The sequence below is a fragment of the Phoca vitulina genome, unplaced genomic scaffold (genome assembly GCF_004348235.1).
Source record: "Phoca vitulina isolate PV1807 unplaced genomic scaffold, GSC_HSeal_1.0 scaffold56, whole genome shotgun sequence".
Taxonomy (NCBI): domain Eukaryota; kingdom Metazoa; phylum Chordata; class Mammalia; order Carnivora; family Phocidae; genus Phoca; species Phoca vitulina.
This window is the reverse complement of record NW_022589759.1, coordinates 4,220,394-4,246,160: the sequence shown is the minus strand read 5'-3', so window position 1 is coordinate 4,246,160 and position 25,767 is coordinate 4,220,394. Positions and strand designations below refer to the sequence as shown.

General features: G+C 52.9%; 1 protein-coding gene across 1 annotated transcript in view; it reads right to left on the bottom strand.

Annotated features, from left to right (window-relative positions):
• The window catches only part of COTL1 (coactosin like F-actin binding protein 1), a 40,575-nt gene extending 17,325 nt beyond the window's left edge, over window positions 1-23,250 (bottom strand). The window contains exons 1-2 of the mRNA XM_032389912.1: window positions 23,064-23,250; window positions 22,721-22,803 (exon numbers count right to left, since the gene is read on the bottom strand). Coding sequence (XP_032245803.1) covers window positions 22,721-22,803; window positions 23,064-23,140 — 160 coding nt within the window. The 5' untranslated portion in view covers window positions 23,141-23,250. The remainder of the gene's footprint in view (window positions 1-22,720; window positions 22,804-23,063) is intronic.
• Window positions 23,251-25,767: the final 2,517 nt, after the last annotated feature.

Sequence of the window (25,767 nt, the reverse complement as noted above, 5' to 3'; positions counted from 1 at the left end):
ATTATCGGGGAGAGCTCATCACTGTCCCTTGCTGGAGATGGCGGCCCAGGACCGGCTTCAGGTGTTCCCCTCCGGCTAGCTGCTTGGCTCAGCTCTTCCGTTCTCAAAGGGCGCCCAGCTGCTGGCTTTAGGATTTCTCAGGTCCCCAAAGCGAGTGGAGAGCTGTGCTTCTCAAGTGTTCGTGTGTATCTGAATCACTTGGGGATCTCGCTAAAATGCACATTCAGAGTCCACAGGTCCTGGATGGGGCCCCGGGGCCTGCATTTTCTAAGTGGCTCCCAGGTGATGCTGATGCTATGGGTAAAAGGACCACATGGAAGCTTTTCTGTATTGTCATTTTTTTGTAAATCAAGGTCTCTTCCTCCTTAGACTTCCCAGGGCCTCCCTGCTGAATCCCACACAGAGTATAGGTTTACACCAAGACCCAAGGCCAACGGCCTCTGAGTATAAAGGAGATCTGGAGCTGGTTAAGTTCGCTGCCTGGTTAGGACATCAGAGCCTGAGCACATCCCGGCCTACAAGCGGTGCTGTCTCATGGGCGGCCAGGGAAGCCAAGGAACACGGTTCTCAGCTGACCACAGACTCCTGATTCGGACCCTACAGTCCAGGCCAGGTGGCCCCATGGCGTCAATGTCTTAAAGGAAACAGGTCACAATCAACCAGTCACAGTTTATAAAACACATTGATGTTTTACTATCTCAGGTGGTCTTTATAATGATGCTGTGAGGTGGGCCATGGGGGAGGAGGGGACATCACTGTTGCCTTCATCAACATGCACTTCACCCTCTGAGAGGTGAGGCTCAGAGGTCATGGGATGTGCCCAAGGTGACACGTGATGGTAAGCCGAGGCCTGGGTGGCCTGGGTGTGTCTGCCCAGCCCCCTTCCTTTGGGGGAACTGCCCCCACCCGGCCACAGGAGTCTGGCAGACACCCATTGTGGGAATGGACCATGGGGGTCAGTGGGGACAGAGAAGGACAGTCTCAGGGATATTTCACGGGCCAAATCAACAGGGCTTGGTGGCAGACTGGCCATAGGAGGGAAGGAAGCAGGAGTCCAGGAACTCCCACATGGGGGCGAGGGATCTATCTCTTATCCTCGAGGACTCTGACTTAATCTCCAAGCCCAGAGCCTCAGCTGCCTCATCTGTAAGATGGGGTGATATTTTTTGGTCCTTCCTTTTTTTTTTTCTAAAAAAAGAAAAAGTCACAGTAAAAGGTAGAAGTCACAAAACATAAAATTCACCATTGTAACTACTTCACAGGGTACGATTCAGCGACATTGAGTACATTCACAATGCTGTGCCACCCAGCCCCTACCCATTATAGTCCTTCCCCTGCCCCTCTGCCCAGCCTGAAGCAACACTAATCTGCTTTCTGCCTCTGGATCTGCCTACTCTGGACATTTCACATAGATGGAAGCACACAATCTACGGCCCTCTTTGACTCGGCACGTTGGCAAGGTTCATCCACATCGTGGCATCATCGGTCCCTCATTCCCTTTATGGCCAAATAATACTCTAGTGTATGTATATGCCACCTTCTGCTCATCCATTCGCCTGCTGATGCACGTCTGGGAGGTCTCCCAATCAGGGTGATTGTGCACCTCCCTCATCAGTCGGCCACAAGGATTAAATAGGAACAGCGTACGACCCGCCGGGCCCGGCCACGGTGGGAACATCTCCGTGAGCTGCCAGGTGGGCAGTGGGCACAGGAAACAGGGTGGCGGGGCGGGGGAACTGAATATACGCGGCCACGCAGGCTGCTGCACACGGCGTGGGGGGAGGCCCCCGGTTCCGGAGCTGCGCGCGGGAAGCCAACACGCTCCTCTGAGCAGCCGAGCGGCCGTAGTGGAGGAAACCGAGATGCCGTGGCAGGCGTTTAATGAAATCGCTGCCCGATCTGAGGGGGAGGCAGGGCCGCACGTCGGGCGCCTCCCGACGTGCTCATGCCAAGGCAACGCAAGCAAAAGCACAGCAGCCCGTTTCCATGGGAACCACTGTGTCTCCCAGCCCCACCTCGGAAGCCTGGAGGCTTGGGTGCCCATGACCGCGGCTGGATCCCCAGCGCCCCATCAATGGCCAAAGCCTCCAGGTGGGAAAGTTGCAAACCGTGTGCCCCACGTACCAGCCAGGGACCGAGTGTGAGATGCACAAGAAGTGAGTCACGCCCCCCCACCCCCCACGGGCATGGGGAACCTGGCAGCCGTGGACCTTCCCCAATGTCATTTACATTCTAACGGCAGGAGGGACGGTTTTCCTGGGTGGCTGCTGGGGCTTATCTGACAATGCTTTGGCCAACGAGATTGCTGACGTTTTTGAAAATCCAAGAGTCACGTTATGCTTACAAATGTTTGCGGCCCCAGATTTGGCCCGACCTGCAAAGTCAGCTGAGTCTGCAAGGGAAAGTCGGTTTGTCCGAGCGACCTTGTCACAGCTGCCCACTCAGACCTGAAGCCTCTCTATCCCACTCACCCTGAAGGAGGCTCTGAGCCCGTTCTGACCTCCAGCCGGCCGGCGCAGGGGAAGTTCTTGTTCTTAGTCATGACTTGGGCCACCTTCCCTCTTCTGGACAAACGGGGCTGACAAAACACATGCGCGCGCCCGGCCACAGCATGGCATCTGAGTGACAAACAGCCCTCCCCTCCCTTTTCTCCTGCTGGTACCCGGCTCACACACAGGAAAACGTGGGTGTACCAAAGGAAAGGCAGAGCTAAGCCACATCGTACACGTGGATAACACGTGCTCCTGCATGTGTGTGTGCACGCACCCGTGTGTGCCCACTGTGATGGAATCTGGCCGGGAGGACGTGGGTCCTAGAGACGGCCGTCACCTTCAGAGTGCCACTCGGTCCCCGAGGGCCAAGGGCACATCTTTCCAGCCTGAGGCTCAGGAGCTGAGGGTGCGGCTCCGGGTCACCCCGGTGGGGTTACAGACAGACCCCTGAGCTCCCTGTCTTCTACAGAGACTTCCACACAGCTGTCTACACCGGCTGCCGCCTCAGCCGTTCACCTTCCGCTCCCCAGCATCCAGGTTAACAGCCCAAGTTCCGGAAGCCATTAGAAGCTCCCCACCTTCATGCCAGCTCTGTGACCTGCACCAGAGGCACCCACAGCTCTAAACCTCAGTGTCCCCCCGTCTGCATGGCTGTGAGGACGACAGGAAACAGGATACGCACCGGGTGTGGCTGCTGGGTCCCCACCTCTCCGCTAAAACTGCCCCGGGGGCCTCAGTGCCTCCGACCCACCAGACCCAACGGGGGCCTTCCTGCCTTTCCCTCCCCGCTGGCTTTCTGCACCCCCCACACTTACACTCGCTCCTCTGAGCGTCAAAGCAGGGGCGTTCCCAGGCACACAGTCATCGGCCACCGCTTGGCGAGCACTACTCGCAGGCCTACTAGGTGCCGAGCACAGTGGCGGGCAGATTAGACAAACAAGGGTGCTAAGGATAACGGAAGCCGTTTACTGAGCGCCGACGACACGCCGGGCACCGTTCAAAGCGCATACACGTGCTGGCACATTTCTGCATCCCAAGCTCTCCGTGCGGTCCGCTCTGCTCTCAGGCCCATTTTACAGCTGAAGAAACTGAGGCTCAGAATGCTGACGTGGTAAGCAGCCAGACACCACTTTCCCTGCCCGCTGGAGCACCCGTTGAGAGCCGTTCCCAGAGTGGGGGGCCCTGGACCAGCAGCGTCAGCATCCCCCAGGAAACCATGGGAACGTGGCTGCTCAGGGTCCACCCCAGACCTGCTGATTCACGAGCTCTGGGAAGCTGTGCCCCTGGGGGATTCGGGTGCCTTCAAAGCTTGAGAAGCACTGACCTAGAGAAAGCGGGGGAGGGGAAGAGAACCTGCACCAGCCCTGGCAGGAGAGCGGGGACACGGAAGGTCTCAAGGGCAGAAAAGCTGAAGTGCCCCAAGTTCAGCCCACCCCCTTCCTTCCCACCCACACTTCTTTTATTTTGAGGAAGTGATCGTGAAAAGGAGCTTCCTGTATGGCCTGGCTTCTCAACATCAGAATTTACAGACTCAGAGGCATCTAGGCAGGACTCCTGAGTACCTGAGACTGAAGACCATCAGTGGTCCCCCCAAGACTCTCCCTCGCTCAAATCCCACAGCCCAAGGAAGAGAAGAGCCGTCTTTAGGAACAGAGCTACTGAGCCGCAGCACGGGGTAGCGGGGGTCCTGTCCCCTCCAGATCGCCCATTAGACATGAGCTATCACTGACGAGGAGTCACAAATGCATCACGAGATCACATAGAGCCCCGTCTCCTCCGAGACGCCAACCGGCAACAAAGCAAGGCCAGGAGCGCCATCCTTGAGGGCCGTCAATGCTGCCGCCCGTTGCCTTCTGGCCAGCACCGTGAGCTCAGAGCCCAGGCTGACTGCGTGTCAGGCCTCGTCCCTGAGTGAGGGCTGTGGACACCTGCCCCTTCCCACCCAGCCAGAGTCTCAGTCATGGAAAGATGGCCCTCACGTGGCGTGAATAAATCCCACTCGCAAAAGAACTTGACCTTCTGGGCGGTCTGTGAGGCCTCGCGGTGTGAAGAGCTCCCACAGCCCCACGGCCCGGCCAGCTCAGGACCGAGAGACGCCGGACAGGGTCCGCTTGGTTCCACGTCCTGTTTCTCTCTGCAAGGTCCTTGCCTTCATTTACTAAGCAAGTTAATACACAGCATGAGGCCGTCACTGCCAAGTTTGCGGGCACGGCCTGGCGCCAAGCGAGCACCCAGATAGTCACTGTGGTCACTGTGCACTCTCTCCTGCCCAGCCCCTCCCTGCCTCGGGCTCTGCTTTCACCCCTTTCTCCACCCTGCGTTTCCCTCCCTTCTCTCCCGATGGCCACCTTTACCCCTCACCACCTCCTCCTCAGCTCTGTCTGCGGCTGGACCAGCAGGAGGGATTCAGAAGCGAGAGAGGGGATGGCAGGAGGACCAGGGGGTGATGCTAAGTGCTTAGGACAAGGCGGGTGTGGGAGGAGACACGAAGAGGGGAGATGACCGAGATGACCACACAGGGCATGGGAACAGAGGAAGGAAAGGAGGAGTCACACTTCACTGGGATCACCGCGGCCACCAGGATGAGCCGCCCCGTATTTTCCCAAAAACTGCGAATGGCACAGAATCTCCACCAAGCTCTCAAGGACTCCCCCACCCCTCCCACCCCAACTTGAAATCCCCCTCAGCTCAGGTCATCACTGAGAGGCAGATTCTGACCATGCCACCCAGCATTCTCACCAGGGTGACCCCGATGCAAGGTCCGCACTGACCGAGGACCCCCACCTTCTCCCAAAAGGGACCGTAGTCTTTCCCTCTGCCTCTCCTTGAAGCCAGCCCTGGCTGGAAAGGGACAAAACCCAGAGGAGACTGAGAATTGTTTATAAATGCCCTGAACAATTTTTTTTTTTTTTCATTTCACACAGAACACAAAGTGGAGAATAATCCGCAAATCTGTACAAATAAGCAAAAATAAAGAGTCTAACCACCTAAGTAACCACTCTGGTGTATGTCCTGTGGATCTATTTAGCTCCCTCCATATCTGTCCAGTCGCTGTTACATCCCCCAGCACCAGGCACATAGTAGGCCCACTACACATGTGCTGGCCAAGAGACAGAGAGAGTACCTCATTTCATAATTTCCACCCAGCAGTGAACTTCAGAGCAAGACAAAAGAAAGGGGAAGGAGAAGCAGGGAGGAAATTGCCCCAGAGCTTGCTCTAAAGCTGACCTTACCTTATATAGATTCCCTAAGAAGTTATGCAAACAAGGTTCAGTAAGGAAGAAAACAACCCACACACCAAAAAGCTGAGCTGTCAGCTTCCACCAGGCGAGCTCCCTGGAGCGAAGACGAGAGGAAATGGGAAAGAATTCTAACATCCTGCTGCCCAGGGCGAGGGGATGAGCGGACCGTGGACAAGAGCTGCATCAGCTCTCCCTCCCAGCAGGCTGCTCACAGGGTGGGGGGTTGGGGGCAGGCAGTCACAGACCAGGGCCTGGGAAGTCAAAAGCGTTCTCCCTGGGACTCCGAGGTCGGAGGGTTTGTTGGGTGCCCCGGGGAGGGGACTGAGGCCTGAGGGTGACAGGACCCAGTTCCTCCCTCGAAGGGAGGAGACCTATCATTCCTGAAAAGCCCCAATTACTCACTCTTTCTTTTTCAAGGTGATTTTTATTGTTTGCCCTGATTGGTAAAACAAACAAGAAAAAAAAAACCCTCCTGTCCCACTCAAAAAATGTTTAGAAAACACGAAGCACAAGAAAAAAAAATAAAGAAAGTCCATTATCCTAGGAATACAGCCCCGCTGTGTTCGCTGCTCAGAGAGCGTGGAGATTTGATTTGTTTACGAGCTCTATACTGCGTGTGCGCACGTGGATGAGCACACGGTCTCCGCATCCTTGGCCACGCTGCGTGTGCAGGTGGATGTTGGTGACCCCGTTCCTCGAAGCGGGAGACTTCTCCAGTGATTCCTTACTCACTGCATTTTCATTAAATGCGAATGACCCAGCTTCCTACTTCGCCGGAGAACACGAGAAAATGGAGTACAAGATAGCCAGAGGAAAAGCAAGATGATTACTTCGGTAGGACCCTCCGGGACTGGACTGATCTGGATACCCAAATTATCTGGGTAGCTGAAGGCTCTCCCCCAATGACAAGGCACCAGATTTTTTTTTTTTTTTTTTTTGATGGTTACTTTTACTTCCTTAAATGGAAGTCAGCGTGTTACACCGGGCTCTACCTTCCGGCTTAGAGAACAGAGGCCATAACCAGTTCCCCCAGACGGAGCCCATGTCTCCGGCACCTGCAGCGGGACACCCTGGGGACACTGAAGTGTCCGTCCCAGCGCAAAATTCCTCTGTTGTGCTCGGCTCTGCATTCACGTTGCTGCAGGGTCCTCCCCGGCCATCAGTCTGTCACTTGACAGACAATAACAACCTGTGATGTGGGCACTTTGCTGAATAAGACGCAGTCCGTACCCTCAAAAGATACCCAGTCTAGCCTGGCAAACAAAAACAAAGTGTAATTACACAATGGAGTCAGTGCCCCAGCAACGAGTTGTCACAGGGCGAATGGGAACATCAAAGCAAGAAGGAAACTCATTCTGCCTGGGGAGTGGTAATCAAGGCAGGCTTCACAGAGGAGGTGACGTTTGATCTGGGTCTTGAAGGACAACCTAGAGTTCATCCAGCTAACAAGATAAGGACAAAAGGGCTCATGTTAACAACTCAGGGGAGAGATTCTGACAGAATTCCACAGGCAAGAGCAAGAGCTTCTGGGGGCAAGTCCAGACGCCTTCCTCTACAAGCCCTTCTTCTATCTCTGACTTGCCACAGGCGAGAGGAGCATATAACTGGCTTATTACTGCATGTAAAATCAGCATGTAAGGGCTCAGGATGGCTCTCCTGAGGGCTCCTATAGTTGGCTCATCCCTACACTGCAGGAGGGCAGGAGTCTTGTCCCCTACTCTATCAAATACCCAGGACAGTGCCAGTCACACTGTGCATGCTCAATAAAGATGCCCTGAGTACGCGAAGAGCCCTTGGCCCCTCTTCTATGGCCGCTAGAAAGCTTTCCAGTCCCCCGTTGTCGGCTGCATTCAGTTCAGCGGAGATGCCATTTTAGAAAAATAAAACCAATCCCCTTCCTGGATTTTAAAAGCGTGGCTTCTGCCCCCAGGGAGCAGGAGTGAACAGACAGGCAGAAATGATCCGATGTGGACAGACGGATAGCAGCTGACTGACTGGTCTGGACAAATGTGCCCTTTAAATAAAAGCACGAGGGGAAAGCAGACCAGCATGATGTTACTAGAATTACCGAGAGACGCATAACATGGGGTCTTCTCTACCTTTCCTGTTCATGTCACCAAGGATGCTGCCCAGGCGAGCAAAGCAAGCGCTAAACCTCACCAGCCTGGGGGGGCAAGGACACCCAGGCTAGCATGCCGGCTCCACCTCTTTCCGTGGAGTGACCGTGGCCCAGTGGCCTCCCCCACTGATCCCCAGTTCTCTGGGCTGGGGCGTGGATTTCCCATCGCTGCCTCGGAGCCCCTGGGTGGTGGGGACAGAACTCACGAACGGATTTTATCCCCACGGCTGTTAACATACCAGCCTTCAAGTCTGCCAGGACACTTACAGCTGACTCGTTTTACTTTTAGTCACTCACTTATTTATTACCCCTTCTGAATATCCAAGACAGAACCTCCTCTTTTCTTTAAGCGCTCATTTCCGACGCCAGGGTTTCAGGCAATGAAACAAACAGATCGTCGGCACCAGCCCGGTGCCGGGTCCTGGATCAGGGGAGATGAGGACCCAGCCGTGGGCGCTGTGTCTCTGGATATCAATCCTCATCAGAATTGATAGCTAAAGCCCTCAGAAGGGGGCCCGGCACAGAGCTGGTGGTAAAAAATGCTAGACAGTGATGACAAAAGGTCAACTATCACGGAGCGAATGGAAGTGGCAAGGAGACTGGAAACCCAGGAGGTCAAATGCACATGGCAGGTGGAGGGGCCCGCAGCACTGAGTGCATCCGAGGGGCTCTTGGGGTGGGGGGTCGCCAAGGGGATGGGCAGGTCTGAAACAGAGCTAAACATACTGACCAGGGAGTTCGCCACAAAAAGGACCAAGGCTAAATGCTAGAAGGTTGTAGAACTGAAGCCATAGGAATAAAATGCTCAAGTAAAACCCAGAGTTGTCACCGTAACCCACAAGGCCCGCCACGCTCCGGACCCTGCCCGCCCTGGACCCCACCTCCGTGTAGGCTTGCTGCCACAGCCCTGCTGGATTTCTGTCCTCCCGCTCACCCCCTTTCTTCTACACGTTGTAAAGACTGAGATACCATTTACATACCATAAAAAGGTACACGCCCTTTGAAGCGTACGGTTCACTGGTTTTTAGTATGATCACAAGGTCTAATCCCAAAACATTTCATCATCCCCAAAAAGAGATTTCATGCCCACTAGTGGTCACTCTTCCTGCCCTGTCCCCACCCTGGCAACCACTCATCTGCTTTCTATCTCCACGGGCTTACTTGTTCTGGAAACTTCGAACACATGGACTCTTACAATATGAGCCTCTTGTGTCTTGGCATAACGTCTCCAAGGTTCGTCCAGGTAATAGCATGGTAATTCATATCTCAAAAGGTACTCCATCCCTTTTATGGCTGAATAATAGTCCACCATATGGAGAGACACACCTTGTCTGTCCTTCATCAGATGATGGTCGTTTGGGTGGTTTCCAATAATGCTGCTGGGAACGTTCATATACAGGTTTCCGTGGGGACGTGTCTTCTCATTTCTCTCGGGTAAATACTAAGGAGTGGACTTGCTAGGCTTAAACTTTTTAGGAACTGCCAAACTGTCCTTCACGGTGTTGCTACCATTTTCCTTCCCCACCAGCAGCGCACGAGGGTTCCGATTCTCTACACCCTCACCACGGCCTCCTAGTGCATGGAAAGTGGTATCTCATAATGGTTTGATGTGCATCTCCCTAATAACTAATGATGGTGAGCGTCTTTTCATTTATTAGCCATCTGTAGGTCTTCTTGGGGGAAATATCTGTTCAGATCCCTTGCCCATTTTTTAATTGGGCTGTTTATCTTGTTCTTGTTGAGTTATAAGAGCTCTTTATATACTCTGGACATGAGGCTATGATCAGATAATGTATGATTTGAGGGCCTTCCCTTTTGCTGGGCCCACTCCTCACCCAGGTACCCGAGAGTCCACCTCCTTCTCATTCAGGTCTTGCCTCAGTCTCCCCTCCTCTTCAGGCCCCACTGTGGTCTGTCTCCAGGCTATGGCTTCGTTTTATTTTCTTTATGGCACTCGTTCCATTCTGAGTGGTCCAATTTGCCAGCCTGTCTATTATCTGCCCCTGCACTCCCCAAACAAATGCTAGCCCTGTGATTTAGATCCCTCATTTCCCCAGCACCCAGAGTGGCCACACTTAGCAGGTCCTCGATGTATATTTGTTGGGTGGGTGAGTAATGACAAGTCGTCGAAGAAGAGAGTAAGCTACTTTCTCAGAGTTGGACACATGCCAGTGGGTTTCGCTAAATTGAAAACAGGGCAAGTGGCATCCCTTCCAGGGCTGCGTGGCTCGTGGGGGTGAACACAGGCCCACCTCTTTTGGGCAGGGGGCTCGCATGGGGGCTGCCCGGGGCCCGGCTCTGCTCACTCCTCCCCACAAGCCCAGCGTGACCCAGAGGGGACCCTGGCCTGCCTGAGGCGGCACCTTCCTTTACTTGCCAACCGTGAATAATACACTCCAGTCTATAGTTGGGGTAGAACTATAGCCCAAAAAGGGATGAAACTACTTCCGGGTCAGGTCAGATGACCTCCCAGGCACATTCTTTCAGACAAAAGTCATTAAGTCAGAATTTTACCCTGGGAAGGATAGAGGCATTTGAATCACAGAGCTGCTCCTCAGAGGCCACCCCAGGTTTGCCACTTCAAGGAAGGCAGAAAAATTACCTCCGAGCTGCGTATTCCCACAAATGTGCCACCAGCCAGAGACACGGGCCTCAGGTCTGTCCCTTAGCATTCAAGAAAAGAGCTCGTGGAAAGCTATTTATGAGCGTGGATCCTAAGAGTCCTCATCACAAAGAGAAATTTCTTTTCTTTCTCTTTATTGTATCTACATCGGATGATGGATGCGTGGGAAACCTACCGTGGCAATCATTTCGTGGTACATATAAATCAAACCATCCTGCTGTACGCCTCACACGGATAGTGATGTATGTCAGTTATTTCTCGATAAAGCTGGGGGTGGGGAAAGAAAAGAGCTTGCCTGTGGTCTTCCCTCCTGTTTTTTTTTTTTTAAGATTTATGTATTTATTTTAGAGGGGGGTGGGGCAGAGGGAGAGGGAGAAGCAGACTCCCTGCTGAGCTGGGATCCCAGTGCCGGGTTCCATCCCAGGACCCTGAGATCATGACCTGAGCTGAAATCGAGTCGGATGCTGAACCGACTGAGCCACCCAGGCACCCCTTCCCTCCTTGTTTTAAAAGAATTTCAGTGGCAAGTGTAGGAAGCAGCAGGGCGCCGGGAGTGGTGGCCAGGGAGGCAGGCACTAGGACAGGAGCAGAGCTGGGCCTCTGTGCAACCCTGGGCCAGTGTCCGCACATCTCTGAGCCTCCGTTGTCCCATCTACGGAGCGGAAATTACAACAGGGCCTATCAAACTGGGCCACAGTGTAGATTAAATGAAATCATTAGATCACGGTGGCTGGCAAAACAGCGGCCCCCGAAGATGTCCGCGTCCTAATCTCTAGAACCTGTGACGGTGTGAGCTGATAGGGCAAAAGGGCCTTTGCGGATGTGACTGTTAAGGATCTGGATGTGGGGAGATCACCCTGGGTGATCCAGGTGGGCCCGCAGTAATCACAAGCATCCTCACATCAGGAAGAGGGGGACAGGAGAATCAGAACCAGAGAGATGGCATCATGAGAAGGACTCGACCCACTCTCGGTGGCCTTGAAGGTGGAAGAGGGGCCATGAGCCAAGGGCCACGGGTGCCTCTAGAAGCTGGAGAAGGCCAGAAAATGGATTCTCCCCCCGGAGCCTCCAGAAAGAACACGGCCTCACTGACACCTTGACTTTAGCCCCGTGAGACAGATTTTGGACTTCTGACCTCCGGGACTGTGAGATGATAAAATTACATCATCTCAAGCCACTAAGTTTGTGGGAATCTGTTACAGAAGGCATAGGAAAAATGAGATAGGTGACCATAAACTAAGTCCAGAACCAAATCAGGATGGAAGGCAAGTTGATTTCAAAATGCACTGATCAAATGCTGAGGGAATAGCCCTGCCATCAGGTCAGACACAGGCCTGTGGGGACCTGCCCCTGCTGAGGCCAAGGAGCTGAATCTGAAAAGCCAAACCCATAAAGTTAGGTGGGCGAGGAATGCAGCCCTGCAGGGGCCCTGGGGCAGGAAACCCTGGCCAGAGGCCAGCTCGGGCAGAGGCAGCCGCCAGGAAGCCTTAGCACCTGCAGACGTCTGTATGGGTCCCTGGGCTGCTCCGACGGCAGGGGATGGCATGCCTTCCAGGGGCGAGCTCAGCTCTCAAACCTCTCAGGGGATGGTCATCCATTCATCTATTCACCCAGCATCTGGGGAGAATGTCAGGTGCTGTTCCAGATGCTGAAGGTACGGCCCGGAACCCGACAGACCAGGACTGCGGCCGAGGAGCTCAGACTCCAGCAGGAGAGTCAGACGACAGACATGACTCGAGGAAGTGCTAAGCACGGTAGCCCCTCACGGGCCCACATAAGGGAGCGACACACCCCTGGAGAAAAAGGGATTGGGGCTGGCTAACCACGATGGGTGGGGGGGTTCACCACCAAGGAGGCCACCACCAGAGCCAGAGTCCCTCTCTCCAGGGCCTCGCCATGGAACTGAAGAAACAGACACACAGAACCGCCGCACAATGTGGTGAGCATCACAAAGGCAAGGAGGGCATCTGAACGGAGGGGACACTTACACTGGGCCTTGAAGGATGTATAGAAGTCCTCCAGGAAGGCAAAGCAGATGAGGACAGTGCAGGAACAGGGAGGACTGCCCACAAGCCATAGGGAAGGGGGAGGGCGGGGCAGGGGGAAAGCTGGGGGCCTTGGACACAGATCTGGGTTCAAAGCCCAGTTTGTCCACTTATTGCGCCATCTTGAGCAAGCAACTTTTGATTCTCCAAGGAAACAGTCAGATTCCTCATCAGTAAAATGGGATAACTCCTCCTTACTCCTTTCATACACATCCGTCAAAGATAAGAAACGTGAGCTGTGCTAATATTACATGCAAAGTGCCTACATGGGCATCCGGGCATCCATGAGGTCAGAACCCTGCGTGTTGGGGCGTGCACTGGAGGGCTCATAAGGGGCACTCCGTGTCATCTCTAAGCATTTGGACCTTATGGGCAAAACCCACTAAATGTTCCAAAGGGAGAACAGTTGATGCCACCTGATGTGAGGTTTAGAGAGCTGCCTCTGGCCTGGCCTACAGGCTCGGCACGCAGTAGGTGCTCACCACATCTCCCGGAGAAGGAAAAGCCATGATCAACGGTGGAGCCATGGGAAATACCCACACTTAGAGGGCAGGAAGGGAAAGGAGAAGCAGCAGTAGGAAGTGAGAACAAGAGAGATGAGGGGCGGAAAAGGAGAAGTATTGAGTTTGCAGGGGAACCACAGAGAGGGGAAAGTGTGTTTTCAGTAAGTTGTGCTCACCGACAAATGCTGGGGGGACATAAAGGGGAATAAAGACAAAGAAATGACCACTAAGGGCGCCTGGGTGGCTCAGTTGGTTAGGCGACCGCCTTCGGCTTGGGTCATGATCCTGAAGTCCCGGGATCGAGTCCCGCATCGGGCTCCCTGCTCGGCGGGGGGGTCTGCTTCTCCCTCTGACCCTCCTCCCTCTCATGCTCTCTGTCTCTCATTCTCTCTCTCGCAAATAAATAAAATCTTAAAAAAAAAAAGAAATGACCACTAGTTTTGGTAACCGGATTACCAAAGACCTATGCAGGCGGGGGGTGGGGGGGGGTGGGCAGGTTTCCATGCTCTAGGTGTTGGGGGGGGCACCAGAATGTAACAAGGTGAAAAAGCGAGGGGAGATGAGGGGGTGGAGGGAACACCTGGATTCGATCCCCAAGCAATACTTCCAAAAAGTTTGCAGTAACTCCCAAGGATTTGCATGGAGCAAAAACTCAATTGAATTCAATGAAGTGAACACGCTTTCTGAATAAGGGACACCCTACTGATCAGGAAGATGGACATGTAACAGCCTTCCCTAGGGAAGGAGAAGACCCCAAACTCAAAAGCAAGCCCCAATATCACCCAGGAGGCAAATCCAAACGAGCTATCACAAAGCCCACGCATCTTATGACACAGAAACAATGCAATGTGGCTCGAAACCTCCCAGCAACAGATGTGTGGGAAAAGAAGGCAAGGAGACACTGACTATTGCAGAAAACTATGAATTCAGGTAATGGCTCAGTAGCCTTAGGGTGCCACTTAAAAATCATAACCCAGCATTGTCCCTGGAACAAAAGAGATACTCTATAAATGTGTGTTGAATGCACAGACTGATAGACTGCTTAGTACTTTACAAAGTTCAAAGCATGGTCACAGATTTCAAGCTTCCTTTTGACCTCATATTCCCTTCGACTCTACTAGACGATATCTCTCCTCACCTTCTCTCTCAAATTTCTGAAATCTCTATGTGTGTGGGCCGCTAGGGTGAAGAAAACCTACGGGCAGAACAGCATGAGAAACCGACCTCCAACCGTATTGTATCGTATAGCCCCACGTGCAGGGGCACAGACAAGTGGACTTCTCAATTTGCATCCCATCCCTGTTCTTTTGGTGACGGCAAAGAATCTGCCCTTAACCAAATTCGAATCTGGTCTTCTGAGCTCTTTTTCAACTAGGTCTCAACTTTTGGACTTCTGTGTTCATCTGTGCATTACCCAATCTCAGCAAGAATCCCGCTAAGTCAGTTCAACCAGATCCCCCATCCTCCATGCCTGATCATCCCTTATATCTCATCAGGTTCCTCATCCTCCATCACCTACCAGGTGATGTGTGATCACCAGACCCACCGGCAGCAAGAATCCTGTTAGGTCAGTTCAGCCAGAATCCCCCCCTCAGCCCTGAAGTTCCCTCTTGGTAACTCCCCATCCACCAACCTCCACCTTGCTCCCTGGCTCCTTGACAATAAATTTGTACTTTTTCTTGTATGTATTCAGAATTGAGACTGACCTCTCTCCCCTATTGCAAACCTCCCCTGTATTGGTCCCTACACCTGCCACACAGTGCCCCTGAATAAAGTCTGCCTTACTATTCTTGAACAAGTGTTAGAATAAATCATATTTTCCTTCTTTTTTTTTTTTAAGATGTATTTATTTTTTGAAGGAGATAGAGCACACGTGGGCACAAGACGGGTGTGAGGGGCAGAAGGAGAGGGAGAAAATCCTCAAGCAGATTCCCTGCTGAGCAGGGAGCCCGAAACAGGTCTCAATCCCAGGACCCTGAGATCATGAGCTGAGCTGAAATCAAGAGTCGGCCACTCAACCAAATGAGCCACCCAGGCGCCCCAAATCGTATTTTCTTTAACAGTAAACACACCTCCATTTTCCTTAGGGACCATCCTATTGCTACTCTCAGTCCCCGGGAGGGCCGACCTCATCCCCCAGGGGCCCTGCCCAGGCCTACACTAATACCTTCTGTTTCTCTTCCCGGGAGTAGAACAGACCAGAGAAGGAAGCTGTGAGAGAGGCAGAGAGTGCACGGTCAAGGATGGTCCCTTTCAAACCCTTTCTTAAACATCTATGCCACGTGGTCGGGCAGCCTCTCCTGACATACTTCCCATGATGAGGGTCTCACTACCTTCACTGAGCTCATTCTAACTTGAAAACAGTTCTTTCTCAAGTGGACCCAAAATCTATCCCTGAAACTTCTACTGTCTGGTCTTATTCTACCACATGGGATTGGGGGGGCCCAGGAACACTGAAGAAATGCACACTTCTCACATGGCAGCCTCTTAATCGCAGAAGACAACAGTCATGTCCCCTCAGGCACCTCTCCAAGTTAAATATGCCCAGATTCCTGAGCCAATTCTCTTGTGAGAGCTTTTGAACTCCTTGTCCAACCTGGATACCCCTCCCTTAGCCTGTCCCAGCCATCTACCTTGGGGGTCTGCAGGCCATTTCCATTTTAGATGGAAATGATAAAGAACCTACTCAAACTGGCCTGAGAAAAAGAAATTTTAACTGGCTTCTGAAAGCAAATGGCCTCAGGAGAGAGCTCTAGGCATGGCTGGACCCGAGAGGTTAAGCCATGCCATCCGGGCCCCACTCCCCATCTCTGGCTCTGGTCCTGAGTCCTCACACAGGTCCTCTCTCCACATGGTACATGGGCCTGCAAGCTCCAGGCCTTCCTTATGCTCACAGGTCTTAATCCCAGAGAAAAAGGGTTCTCCAGGCAACTCTGTCCAAAGTGTCAGGGATCGGGGCGCCTGGGTGGCTCATTCGGTTAAGCGTCTGCCTTTGGCTCAGGTCATGATCCCAGAGTCTTGGGATCGAGCCCCACATCGGGGTCCCTGCTCGGCAGAGAGCCTGCTTCTCCCTCTCCCTCTGCCTGCCACTCTGCCTACTTGTGCTCTCTATCTCTCTGTCAAATAAATAAATAAAATCTTTAAAAAACAAAAACAAAAACAAACAGGGCGCCTGGGTGGCTCAGTTGGTTAAGCGACTGCCTTCGGCTCAGGTCATGATCCTGGAGTCCCTGGATCGAGTCCCGCATCGGGCTCCCTGCTCGGCAGGCAGTCTGCTTCTCTCTCTGATCCTCCCCCATCTCATGCTCTCTCTCTCTGTCTCATTCTCTCTCTCAAATAAATAAATAAAATCTTTAAAAAACAAACAAACAAACAAACAAAAACAAAGTATCTGGAATGGAGCTGACTGGCTTGACTTGAGTCACAAGGGCCCAAGCCCGAGCCAATCAGTCAACAGAAGGCCTGGCTTACTCTGATTGGCTAGGCCTGGGTCACATGCCTTCCCCGTAGGCCCTGCGGAGTCGAGTCAACTTCCTTGGAACTACCTTGGCTGAGCAGGATTATAATGAAATAGGAAAAGCCCCCACCTCCACCCCAAGGATGGGATGCTGGACAGACAAAAATATCAAACCCCACTTTTCTCTGTGAGTGATATTTTGAGTGGAAGACCCCAGGCTCGAGAAAGCATCATGGGAATATCATCTGCACCCAGAGCATCATCTAGCCGACCACCCAGGGCATCTATCCCCGTCAGGCTTCATGCTGACACTGCCCTCCATGAATGCACATTTTTGTTAACCAGCCCACACACCAAGTTTATCTCAACCTACCCACTGATGGGCAACACCTCAAGAAGGCACTCTGTTAACAATAAGCATAGTTTTGAGCACTGATTCTATACCAGAAGCTGCCCCACGAGCTTTATACATATCATGTCAACTTATCCTCACAGCAACGCCGTGCGTGACGTGCCATCATTATCCCCATCTTACAGAGGAGGAAACAAAATCTGGGAGACTTGCCCAAGGTCACACAGCGTGTCAAGGCTCCGAGTCAAGGCAAGACACCCTGGCTCGACCAGGGATGCTCATAACCGATCGACTCTGCAATATATACCAACAGAAAACTGGATTCATTCCCAGGTGCTTGGATTCGTTCCAAAATAAAACTGCTTGCAACAGAGAACTTTGAGGTCCATCAACAAAGAATTGACTAAACAATGTTACATTCATATGAGAGAACATTATGTAGCCGTTGGAAAGGCCCAGCAATGACAATAAAACATCAGCTCCCTGAGGACAGGGACTTTCTCTGTTTCTCTATTTATCCTCAGTGCTTAGAAAAGTACCCTGCAGAGGAGCCACTCATATACATGAGAGGAAAGAGGGAAGGAGGGAGGAAAGGAGGATGAATGAAAGACTGAGCAAATGAATTAATGAACCCATTTCTGAGTGGTAAAACTGTATCTGAACTAGTTTCAGAAACCAGTTTCCTAGTTTCTCTTCTCTTCTTTTCACTTAGTCCTACTTTTTCAATATTCTACTAGGAACACGTGTTATTTGTAAGGCGCAAAAACAAAACAGTGATTTCAGAGACAGCGCAAGCCACTGCTGGTCACGTATACATGATCTGTGAGCCCTTTCGGCCGCAATCCGAGAGATCACGGGTCCAGGCAGCCTGGCAAATGGCTCCTCCTGGCTCCTCCTGGCTCCCGAAGGCTCTGTCGGGGGTACCACTGGCCCTCGGGTGCAGCTCCATGCCCGTTTCCTCCCCATCATCTCTTTACCCTCCCACCTTTCTGGTGCTCTCAGACCAACACAGTCTACTTCCACATCAATTAAATTCCACCAACAAGAGGACAATCACTGTAACTAACACTTAAGGAGCATTTACTATATCCTCACCTCTGTGGAACTGCCTCCTTAATCCTCCTAATGACCACGTTATAGCAAAGGATGAGCAGGTGGGTCACTCACCTACCCCAAGTCACACGACTGACCAGACTTGGAACCCAGGCCATCCAACGCAGCCTCAACCTTTAACCACCGGACAGTAGGTGCTTTGTACCGAGCACCTACTGCATGCAGACCCAGGCCAAAGGTCTAACCCACGCTCACATGGGGCCGAATGTCTACTGCTTGCCAGCCTGGGGCTGAGCGCCTACTAGGGCTAATCAGGAGCTGTGTGCCTACTGAGCACTGAGCTGGGGCATGCACAGAAAGCACAGCATCATCCTAAGAGCTACAAGAGCAAAAATAATAAAAAGTGACAGTAACCACAGCCACGTGCACCAGGGGCCTATGCTCCCGTTTTAAATGTGTTATTTCAGCTCACACTCCCAGTGACTGTCAGAGGTAAGCACTGCAGGATCCCCATTTTACAGACTAGAACACTGAGGCACAGAGAAAGGGATGTCCTTGCCCAAGGTTACACAGCAAGCAAGGGACACAGTTGGGATGTAACTCAAGAGCCTTTCTAACTCTGGGCTGTTGAAATAAAGAAGACATCACACTGGCCTGGTTGGGGGCAGAGATGGGGAAGAGGAATTCTGCCTGGAGGGACCTTCCAAAATCAAAGGTCCGAAGGTATCGGGCTGCAGGTGCACAAAGAAAGGTGTGGGCAGGAGAGGTGGGTGGGGACAAACTGGACCTTCAAGCAGAGAGCCTCTGCCAAATTCCACGGGCAGAAGGGAGCCAGAGAAGGTTAAGGAGCAGCAGAGTAACCTGGGTAGAGATGGGCTTTAGGAAGAATTACTCCAGCAATGGGACTAGAATGGATAAGACAAGAAAGATCAGGGCTAACAGACTGTCGCAATAAGGGCCAGGAGGTGAGGAGCAATGGACCTGTGTTTGGTTTGCCCCTCTTCTGGAAACAGCCTGCCTCCCGACACACACACTGCCACTCTTCCCTTAAGAAGCCACCCTCCCCGAGACTTGGTCTCCTGGTTTGGGTGGGGCTGCCCCTCCCCCATTCCAGGGGTGGGCACTGACTCAGGCCTAGCCAGCCAGAGTCCCACTGACTGGTCCAGGATGGGCACATGAACCCAGCCAGGGCAAGGAGTGTGCGTCAGTCTGGAAACTTGCACTGAAGTCATTGGCCGAGGGTGTCCCTCTCCCCACAGGGACGGCCCTGCCCAAGGCCTGGAAGCCCGGCCGGCTGGGGGCCATCTACATCACCACTCAGGGAGAACAGGCCCTCCTGTCCCCAAGAAGAGTAAGAAAGGAGCCATGCAGAGCTGGGGGATGGAGCGGGGAGGGGGTTCTGAGTTTGGGCAGCCTTACCTGCAGCCTTACCTGCAGCTGGGGGATGGAGCAGGGAGGGGGCTCTGAGTTTGGGCAGCCTTACCTTCCTAAGAACGGAAGCTACAGACTGAGGTTTGGCTTAAGCTCAGCTGCGTGAGGTTTCTCTCTCTGCACCTGCAAGCTCTCCGGGGACGGAGGTGCGGGGCAAGAAGCCAAGAGCGCAGGCGCTGATGGACGGTTGGTGCCGAAGGAGGGGGCCAGGTGCGGTTAGTGCCGAATGAGGGGGCCAGGTGCGGTTAGTGCCGAAGGAGGGGGCCAGGTGCGGTTAGTGCCGAAGGAGGGGGCCAGGTGCGGCCAGGGCCAGGGGAGCCTGTGCAGAGCACAGAGAGCTCCACACCCTGCCAGCAGAAACACAAAGACGAGAGACCTTTCCAGAAAACAGCTGCAGTGGACAAGGAGAGGCCAGGCCTGGGGGCGAGGAGAGATGAGAAGCGGAACAGGCAGGGCACGGGCGTGGGAAAGAAGGGTGCGTCAGAGAGAATGCCGGAAGAGGGGCTGTCAGGGAGGAGAGAAAGCCCAGAAGGAAACTCCCTGCCCCACCGCCGACCCCCAGGTGCAGATGGAGGGAGAGACCAGGTGCTGGTTCTGGCTTCCAAGTCCTCCGAGCACCTTGTTAGGGGTTTGGAAACGGGAAGGCTGAGCCAGAAGGGGAGCCTGTCCTCATAGCATGGGCCCCTCGGGCTTGTTGGGACACCTGCTTGGGAATTAGGGCCCCAGAGAGCCCTCTCTGCCTCACAAAAGTGGGCAAGCATGTCTCCTGTAACCTGCAAACAAACAATTTCAAGGGGCCTGACCGGAACCTACCATACTGAAGAAACCTCATGGCTGGGAAGTGAGACCGTAAACCACTTCCGGGGTGCGCCTGGCTGGCTCGGTCAGAAGTGCGAGCAACGCTTGATCCCAGGGTCAAGAGTTTGAGCCCCACGTGGGGTATAGAGATTACTTCAATACTTAAAACTTAAAAAAAAAAAAAATCTAAACCCACTTCCTTAGAGAGATGAGGCCAAGACTATGGGCCTTTGAGCCAGTCTGCCTGGGTTCGAGTCCCAGCTCTGCCAAGTCCTAACTGTGATTGCAGGCAAGTCACTTAACTGCTCTGAGTCTTGCTGTACTCATCTGTGGAAGGGGGACAATCTCAGTCATGGAGACAAGGCACGTTGAGTGCAGCGACTTGCATGGATAAAGTTACTAGTCTGTGTTCTGAGTCCTTTGTCGTGGGTTATGAGGACACGGCTGGGGGAAGGAACGCGTTTTTCCAAGACGAACCAGAGCAGACACGGCCACCTTAACTCGCCTATACATTTGTCCAACAGATGGCCGGGGAAGACAGGCAGATTTCCAGCCAAAGCAGACGGAGCCTTCAGATCCCACAGCCCATTCATAAGATCAACAAGCAGCAGGGGAAGCATTTTTAGTCCCTGGCAAGGCACTCCCAGCCCTGCCTCCCTGCTGGTTGGGGGAAGGGTCAGGGTAACACCCCCCTCCCCACCCCCTGCAAAGCCCAAGGGAGGAAGGAAGTGTTCTTTGACTGCACCAAGCCTTTCCAGCTTCGCCCAATGGCCCAGAGCATCTGTTCAAAATCTATTCTATTGACAGGATGCTCTTTCATCTCTGGGTCACCTTCTCCTACTTGGTGGGGAGAACAATAGCTTCAGGAGCAAAACCCAGTCTGATGGGGGTGGGTGGGTGATGGATGGTCAGCAGGAGCAAAGAAACTGCTAGTTTTCTGTTCTTGAGGTCAGCGAGGAGGGAAGCTGGCCTGTGAGACAAAGCCTCAGATCCGACAAGGCAAAAAATACTGCTGAATCTCCTAGATGTGCACCAAATTGGGGGAAAGCCCAGAGTTTGCACTTAGTCTACTTGCAAAAGCATTCACCACCACCACCGGGGAGGAAGTGTAGAGGTGGTAGAGAGACAGGGCTCCTGAGTCAGGGGGCTGAGTTCAAATCCTGACCCACTGACTCTCCACAAGAGGCCCTAGATGCCTTATTAAACGTGAGTTGTTACAGTACTTTACACATCTGGTATTTTAAACCAAACCTTTACAAAAGCAACGACTGATGATTTAGAGGAAGCTCTCAGGAAGACATTTGAATTGGAAGAACATTAAAAAACAAAACAAAACCTTCGTACCACCCAGCCCAGAGCAGACACTTCATAAATATTCTTTCAATTAGACTAAATGCAAACTATCGCTTGGTTAAGGAAACAGTTAAGGAAAGGACCCGTCACGTGATCCATGGCACAATTTCGTACTTGTTCTTTATTTCACAAATGACCATGTAGTTTTGTATAGGCACCGTCCTGAGCACTTTCCACTCATGGATCCTCACAACAGCCTTCCAAGATTACAGGTAAGGAAACCAAGGCCTGAGAGGTTAAATAACTTACCCAAACCACACAGCTAGGAAGTGGCCACACAGTGATTCAAACCCAACTTGCTAGCTCAGGGTTCCTGCCTAACCTCCAAGCTGCACTGCCTTTGTCTGCACCTCTGTTTCGAAGCTAAGGACCAGAGACCCGGAAAGAGCTCATTCTCCACTCTCCGCTCCGAAGGGTCCGATTACCAAGGAGGCTGAGCCTTTTGCCCCTACTGAGCGGTCTGTGGTTCCATACACCATGTGTTCCTTTCTTTCAATGGTTTAAACACCCCAGGGAAGTGCAAGAAGTTTACAGATCGTCAATATTTTGCTTGATGATTTCTTACCTACGTACACACCTGTGTACCCACCTCCCAGATGGAAACATGAGACACCTCCAAGACCCCAGAGCCTTCTGTGTGCCTCCCACGCCAGTCACTGGCTATCTACTCCAAAATGTGACCACTATTCTGACTCTTCACACCACAGATTCGCTTTGCCTTTCCTACAGTTTCATGTAAATGGCATCATAGGGAGCGTACTCTGTCATATCTTGCTCTATATTCTACAAATAAAACACACACATGTCACCAGCACACTGACAATGAGCTTGGGAGAAGGGAGGATATAGCTGACAGTTTCTTTCTCCTGCAATAAGCTCCAGGATTGTGTTTTTATTTTGGCTCACTGACCAATGAAAGGGGATGGTGGGGAGAGCGAAACGCGAGGTTGGAACCACACTGAGTTGACCCTTGAAAAACCAGTGACCCGCATGGGCAAAGGAGCTCTCTCTTCTGGACCGGGTACTGCGGGGAGCAACGAGCCAGGCGGCCACCTCTGTGGCTCTGGATGTCCAGAGGGGAGTACGCTTTATGAGGCTTTAAAAACCTCAAATCTGGTTCCTCCAGCGCCAGAGGCACCCGGGGTGGCCAGGCTCCTCCCAGTTTGGCCTCTGCAGCTCCTCCTCCCCCCCGCCCCCGCGTTGACAGTTTCCCAAAAGATCAGGAATTCCCCCAGAAGGCGCGCTTCCCTACCTGTGCACTCTTGGATGAAGTCCTGATATTCCGCTCCCTGCTCGCCGGGGACGATGGTGGAGCCGTCATACTTAAAAGTCACCCTTTGGATTGGGAGAAGAAAAACACACACACACATGAGCGATGGTAGTAGCTGCACGGCGCCGAGCTTCCAGCAGGGCAACGTAAAAGATGCTCTGGCTAGGGGGAAGCCAGCGCTGGCCTTCCACGCTGTCCTGAGTTAAGGCTGCGGGAGACAGCTCGGGATGACCCTTAATCCGTCCCGTCTGGAAGACGGCTCAGTGCACCAGGCCCCTCGCGAGCTCGGGGAGCGGGGCTTGGAGAGCAATGGAAAGTTCCTCACCAGATGACTGCCGAGCCGTCGTCGCGCACCAGGTTGTACGCCGTCCGGCAAGCCTCCTTGTCGATCTTGGTGGCCATGGCCGCAGGGCCGCAGCGGGAACACTCTGCCCCGAGCGACCAAGCGCCCCCCGGGCCGGCCGCAGGGATCGGAGCGCGGCGGGGACGCGCGGAGGGCGGGCGGCAGCGGCGGCGGCGACAGCGACGCGGGGCGCGAGCGGCGAGCTGCGAGCGCGGCGGAGGCTCCGAGTGCGCACCGAGCGCGCGCCGGGACCCAGGCGGCTCCGCCACGCCCCCCTCTGGCCATTGGCTGCCTGGCCGCGGGGGCGGGGCGTCTTGACTTGCCTGCGACCAATCCCAGTCCGGGCGGGTTGCGCAACTCCGTGGCGGGGGCTGGAGGAGGGGCTTTGTGCTCCTCCCAACCCCCTTCCCGGTCTCCCACTCCCCCTTCTTACTCCCAGCATTTCCTTCTCCCCAACCCTTCTTTCTCCTTTCCCTCACCCTTCTCTACTCCCTCTCCCTCCTCCCCCTCCCCTTACTTGTGTCTCCCCCTCTTTATTCCTTCCGTAGACCTCTCCTCCCCTCCCCCTCCTTGCTCCTCCCACTTCCCTAACCCCTCTGCCTCCTCTTCTTTTACCTCCTCTCCCTTCCTTTCTTCCCCTTCTCTCTTCCTCTTTTCCTCTCCCCATTATCCCCAACACCAACCCCTTCTCCTTCCTCCCTGTTCCCTCCTCCTCAAGTTCTGTTCCTCCCCTCCTCCCTTCCCCGCTCCTCCCTTCCCCCCTCCTCCCTTCCCCCCTCCTCCCTTCCCCCCTCCTCCCTTCCCCCCTCCTCCCTTCCCCCCTCCTCCCTTCCCCGCTCCTCCCTTCCCCGCTCCTTCCTTCCCCCTCCTTCCTTCCCCCCTCCTTCCTTCCCCCCTCCTTCCTTCCCCTCCTCTTCCCTCCCACTCCCTGCCTCCCCCTCCTCTTATTCCTCCTCCTCCCTCCCCCCACCACCCAGGCTGCAGGGCTGCCGAGCTCCAGGCCTCCAAAGGGAGCCTCCAAGTGGGTGACTTAATGCAGCAAGCCGAAGGAGTCTGCTCCCACCCCAGTGTTTGGCTCTTTGGTTCCTAGGTGGGGAGGAATTGGAAAGAATTAAGCATTTCAAATAGGAGGGGATAGAAAGTGGATTGCTTCCAAAATGCTGGTGGGATCACTGTTTACTTTGTATTCTGGTTATTTGCATTCACATCTAATCTCCCCCTTTGGGTTCCTCTGAGTGCAAGAGCTGACTCATTCTGTCTTCCTCACTCCCTCACTGACTCACTCATTCATTCCTCATCCTGCCATTCCACAAAGACCAGTTACAGTGTCGAGGCAGGTAAAAAGGTCGGACCCTGGAAACCAGGCTTTTGAATTACATCCAGTGCTGCCATTTTCTAACTGTGGGCCCTTGGGCAAGCCTCAAACACTCTGAGACTACCTTCCTCAAATGGGATAATAATAGTACTAACATTATGGGTTTGTCTGTGGTTTAATGGAAACATACATAAAAACAAATATATTAAATATTCAATAAAAGGTCATTGTTGTTGGTTATTAAGTAATTAAGATAAATCCTAAATAGAAATCCAAAAAGTCAGGGATGATGTCCAGTTAATAAAATTCTCAATGGCAAACAAGAGGAATTAATCAGTGTGTGGGTAAATGGGTGAGTGGATAGGACGACATTTTGAGAAAAATAGGAGCTGGTGTTGCTGTAAATAAAAAGACAAAAACAAATTCCAGTTTGAAGTAGCCCAAAGCAGTTCCTATCTTACTCCTTGATAAAGGTAATGATACAAGTGGCCTTTGGAAAGAAAAACAACGATGGATTCCTACCTCACACCATTGATCAGGATAAATCTAAAAGCATCAAAGATTTAAATGTGAATAAAGGAAACCACAGAAGTTGCAGAAGAAAAGCATGGGAAGCTGTATTCACAAGTCTGGAGTGGGAAAGGTCCTTCAGCCAAGTCCAGAAGCTAGAACAAAAGATGGATACATTCAAATATATAAAAAGTCTTCTTCAAGAAAAAAAAAAAAAACATAGTGTCTCATGCAATGTGTAAAAACAAAAGACTAAGCAGGGCATACGTATTTGCAACCCACATGACAAAGAATTCCTCTTGTCATATATATATAAAGAAGCCAATCTAAACAAAAACAAAAACGGAACGGGCAAAGGCCACCCCCAGACAGACCTAATGGCTCTTAAACATATGCTCACTCTCAGCCCAAATTAAGGTGGGACTGAGATACCTTCAAAATAAATTAGCAGGGGGGAGTCTGGGGGGCTCAGTTGGTTGATCAGCTGCCTTCGGCTGGGGTCATGATCCTGGGGTCCTGGGATGGAGCCCCGCTTCGGGGGGGGGTCCCTGCTCGGCGGAGAGTCTGTTTCTCCCTCTCCCTCTGCCTGCTGCCCTGCTTGCTCGTGCTCTCTCTCTCTCTCTGTCAAATAAATAAATAAATAAAATCTTAATAAATAAATAAATGAGCAGGTCATCAAAGATCAAAGTTCGACAAGCCTGCTTTGCGGTGAGGCTAGGAAGACCCAGGCCCTTTCATGCCGGTGGGAGTACACGTGGACATAACCCCCAACAGAGGCCCCTTGGCCGTATCTAGCAAATTTGCGAGTCTCTGTGCTCTTGACCCATCAAGCTCCCCTAGAGGTCAGGGTGCCCAGGGCTG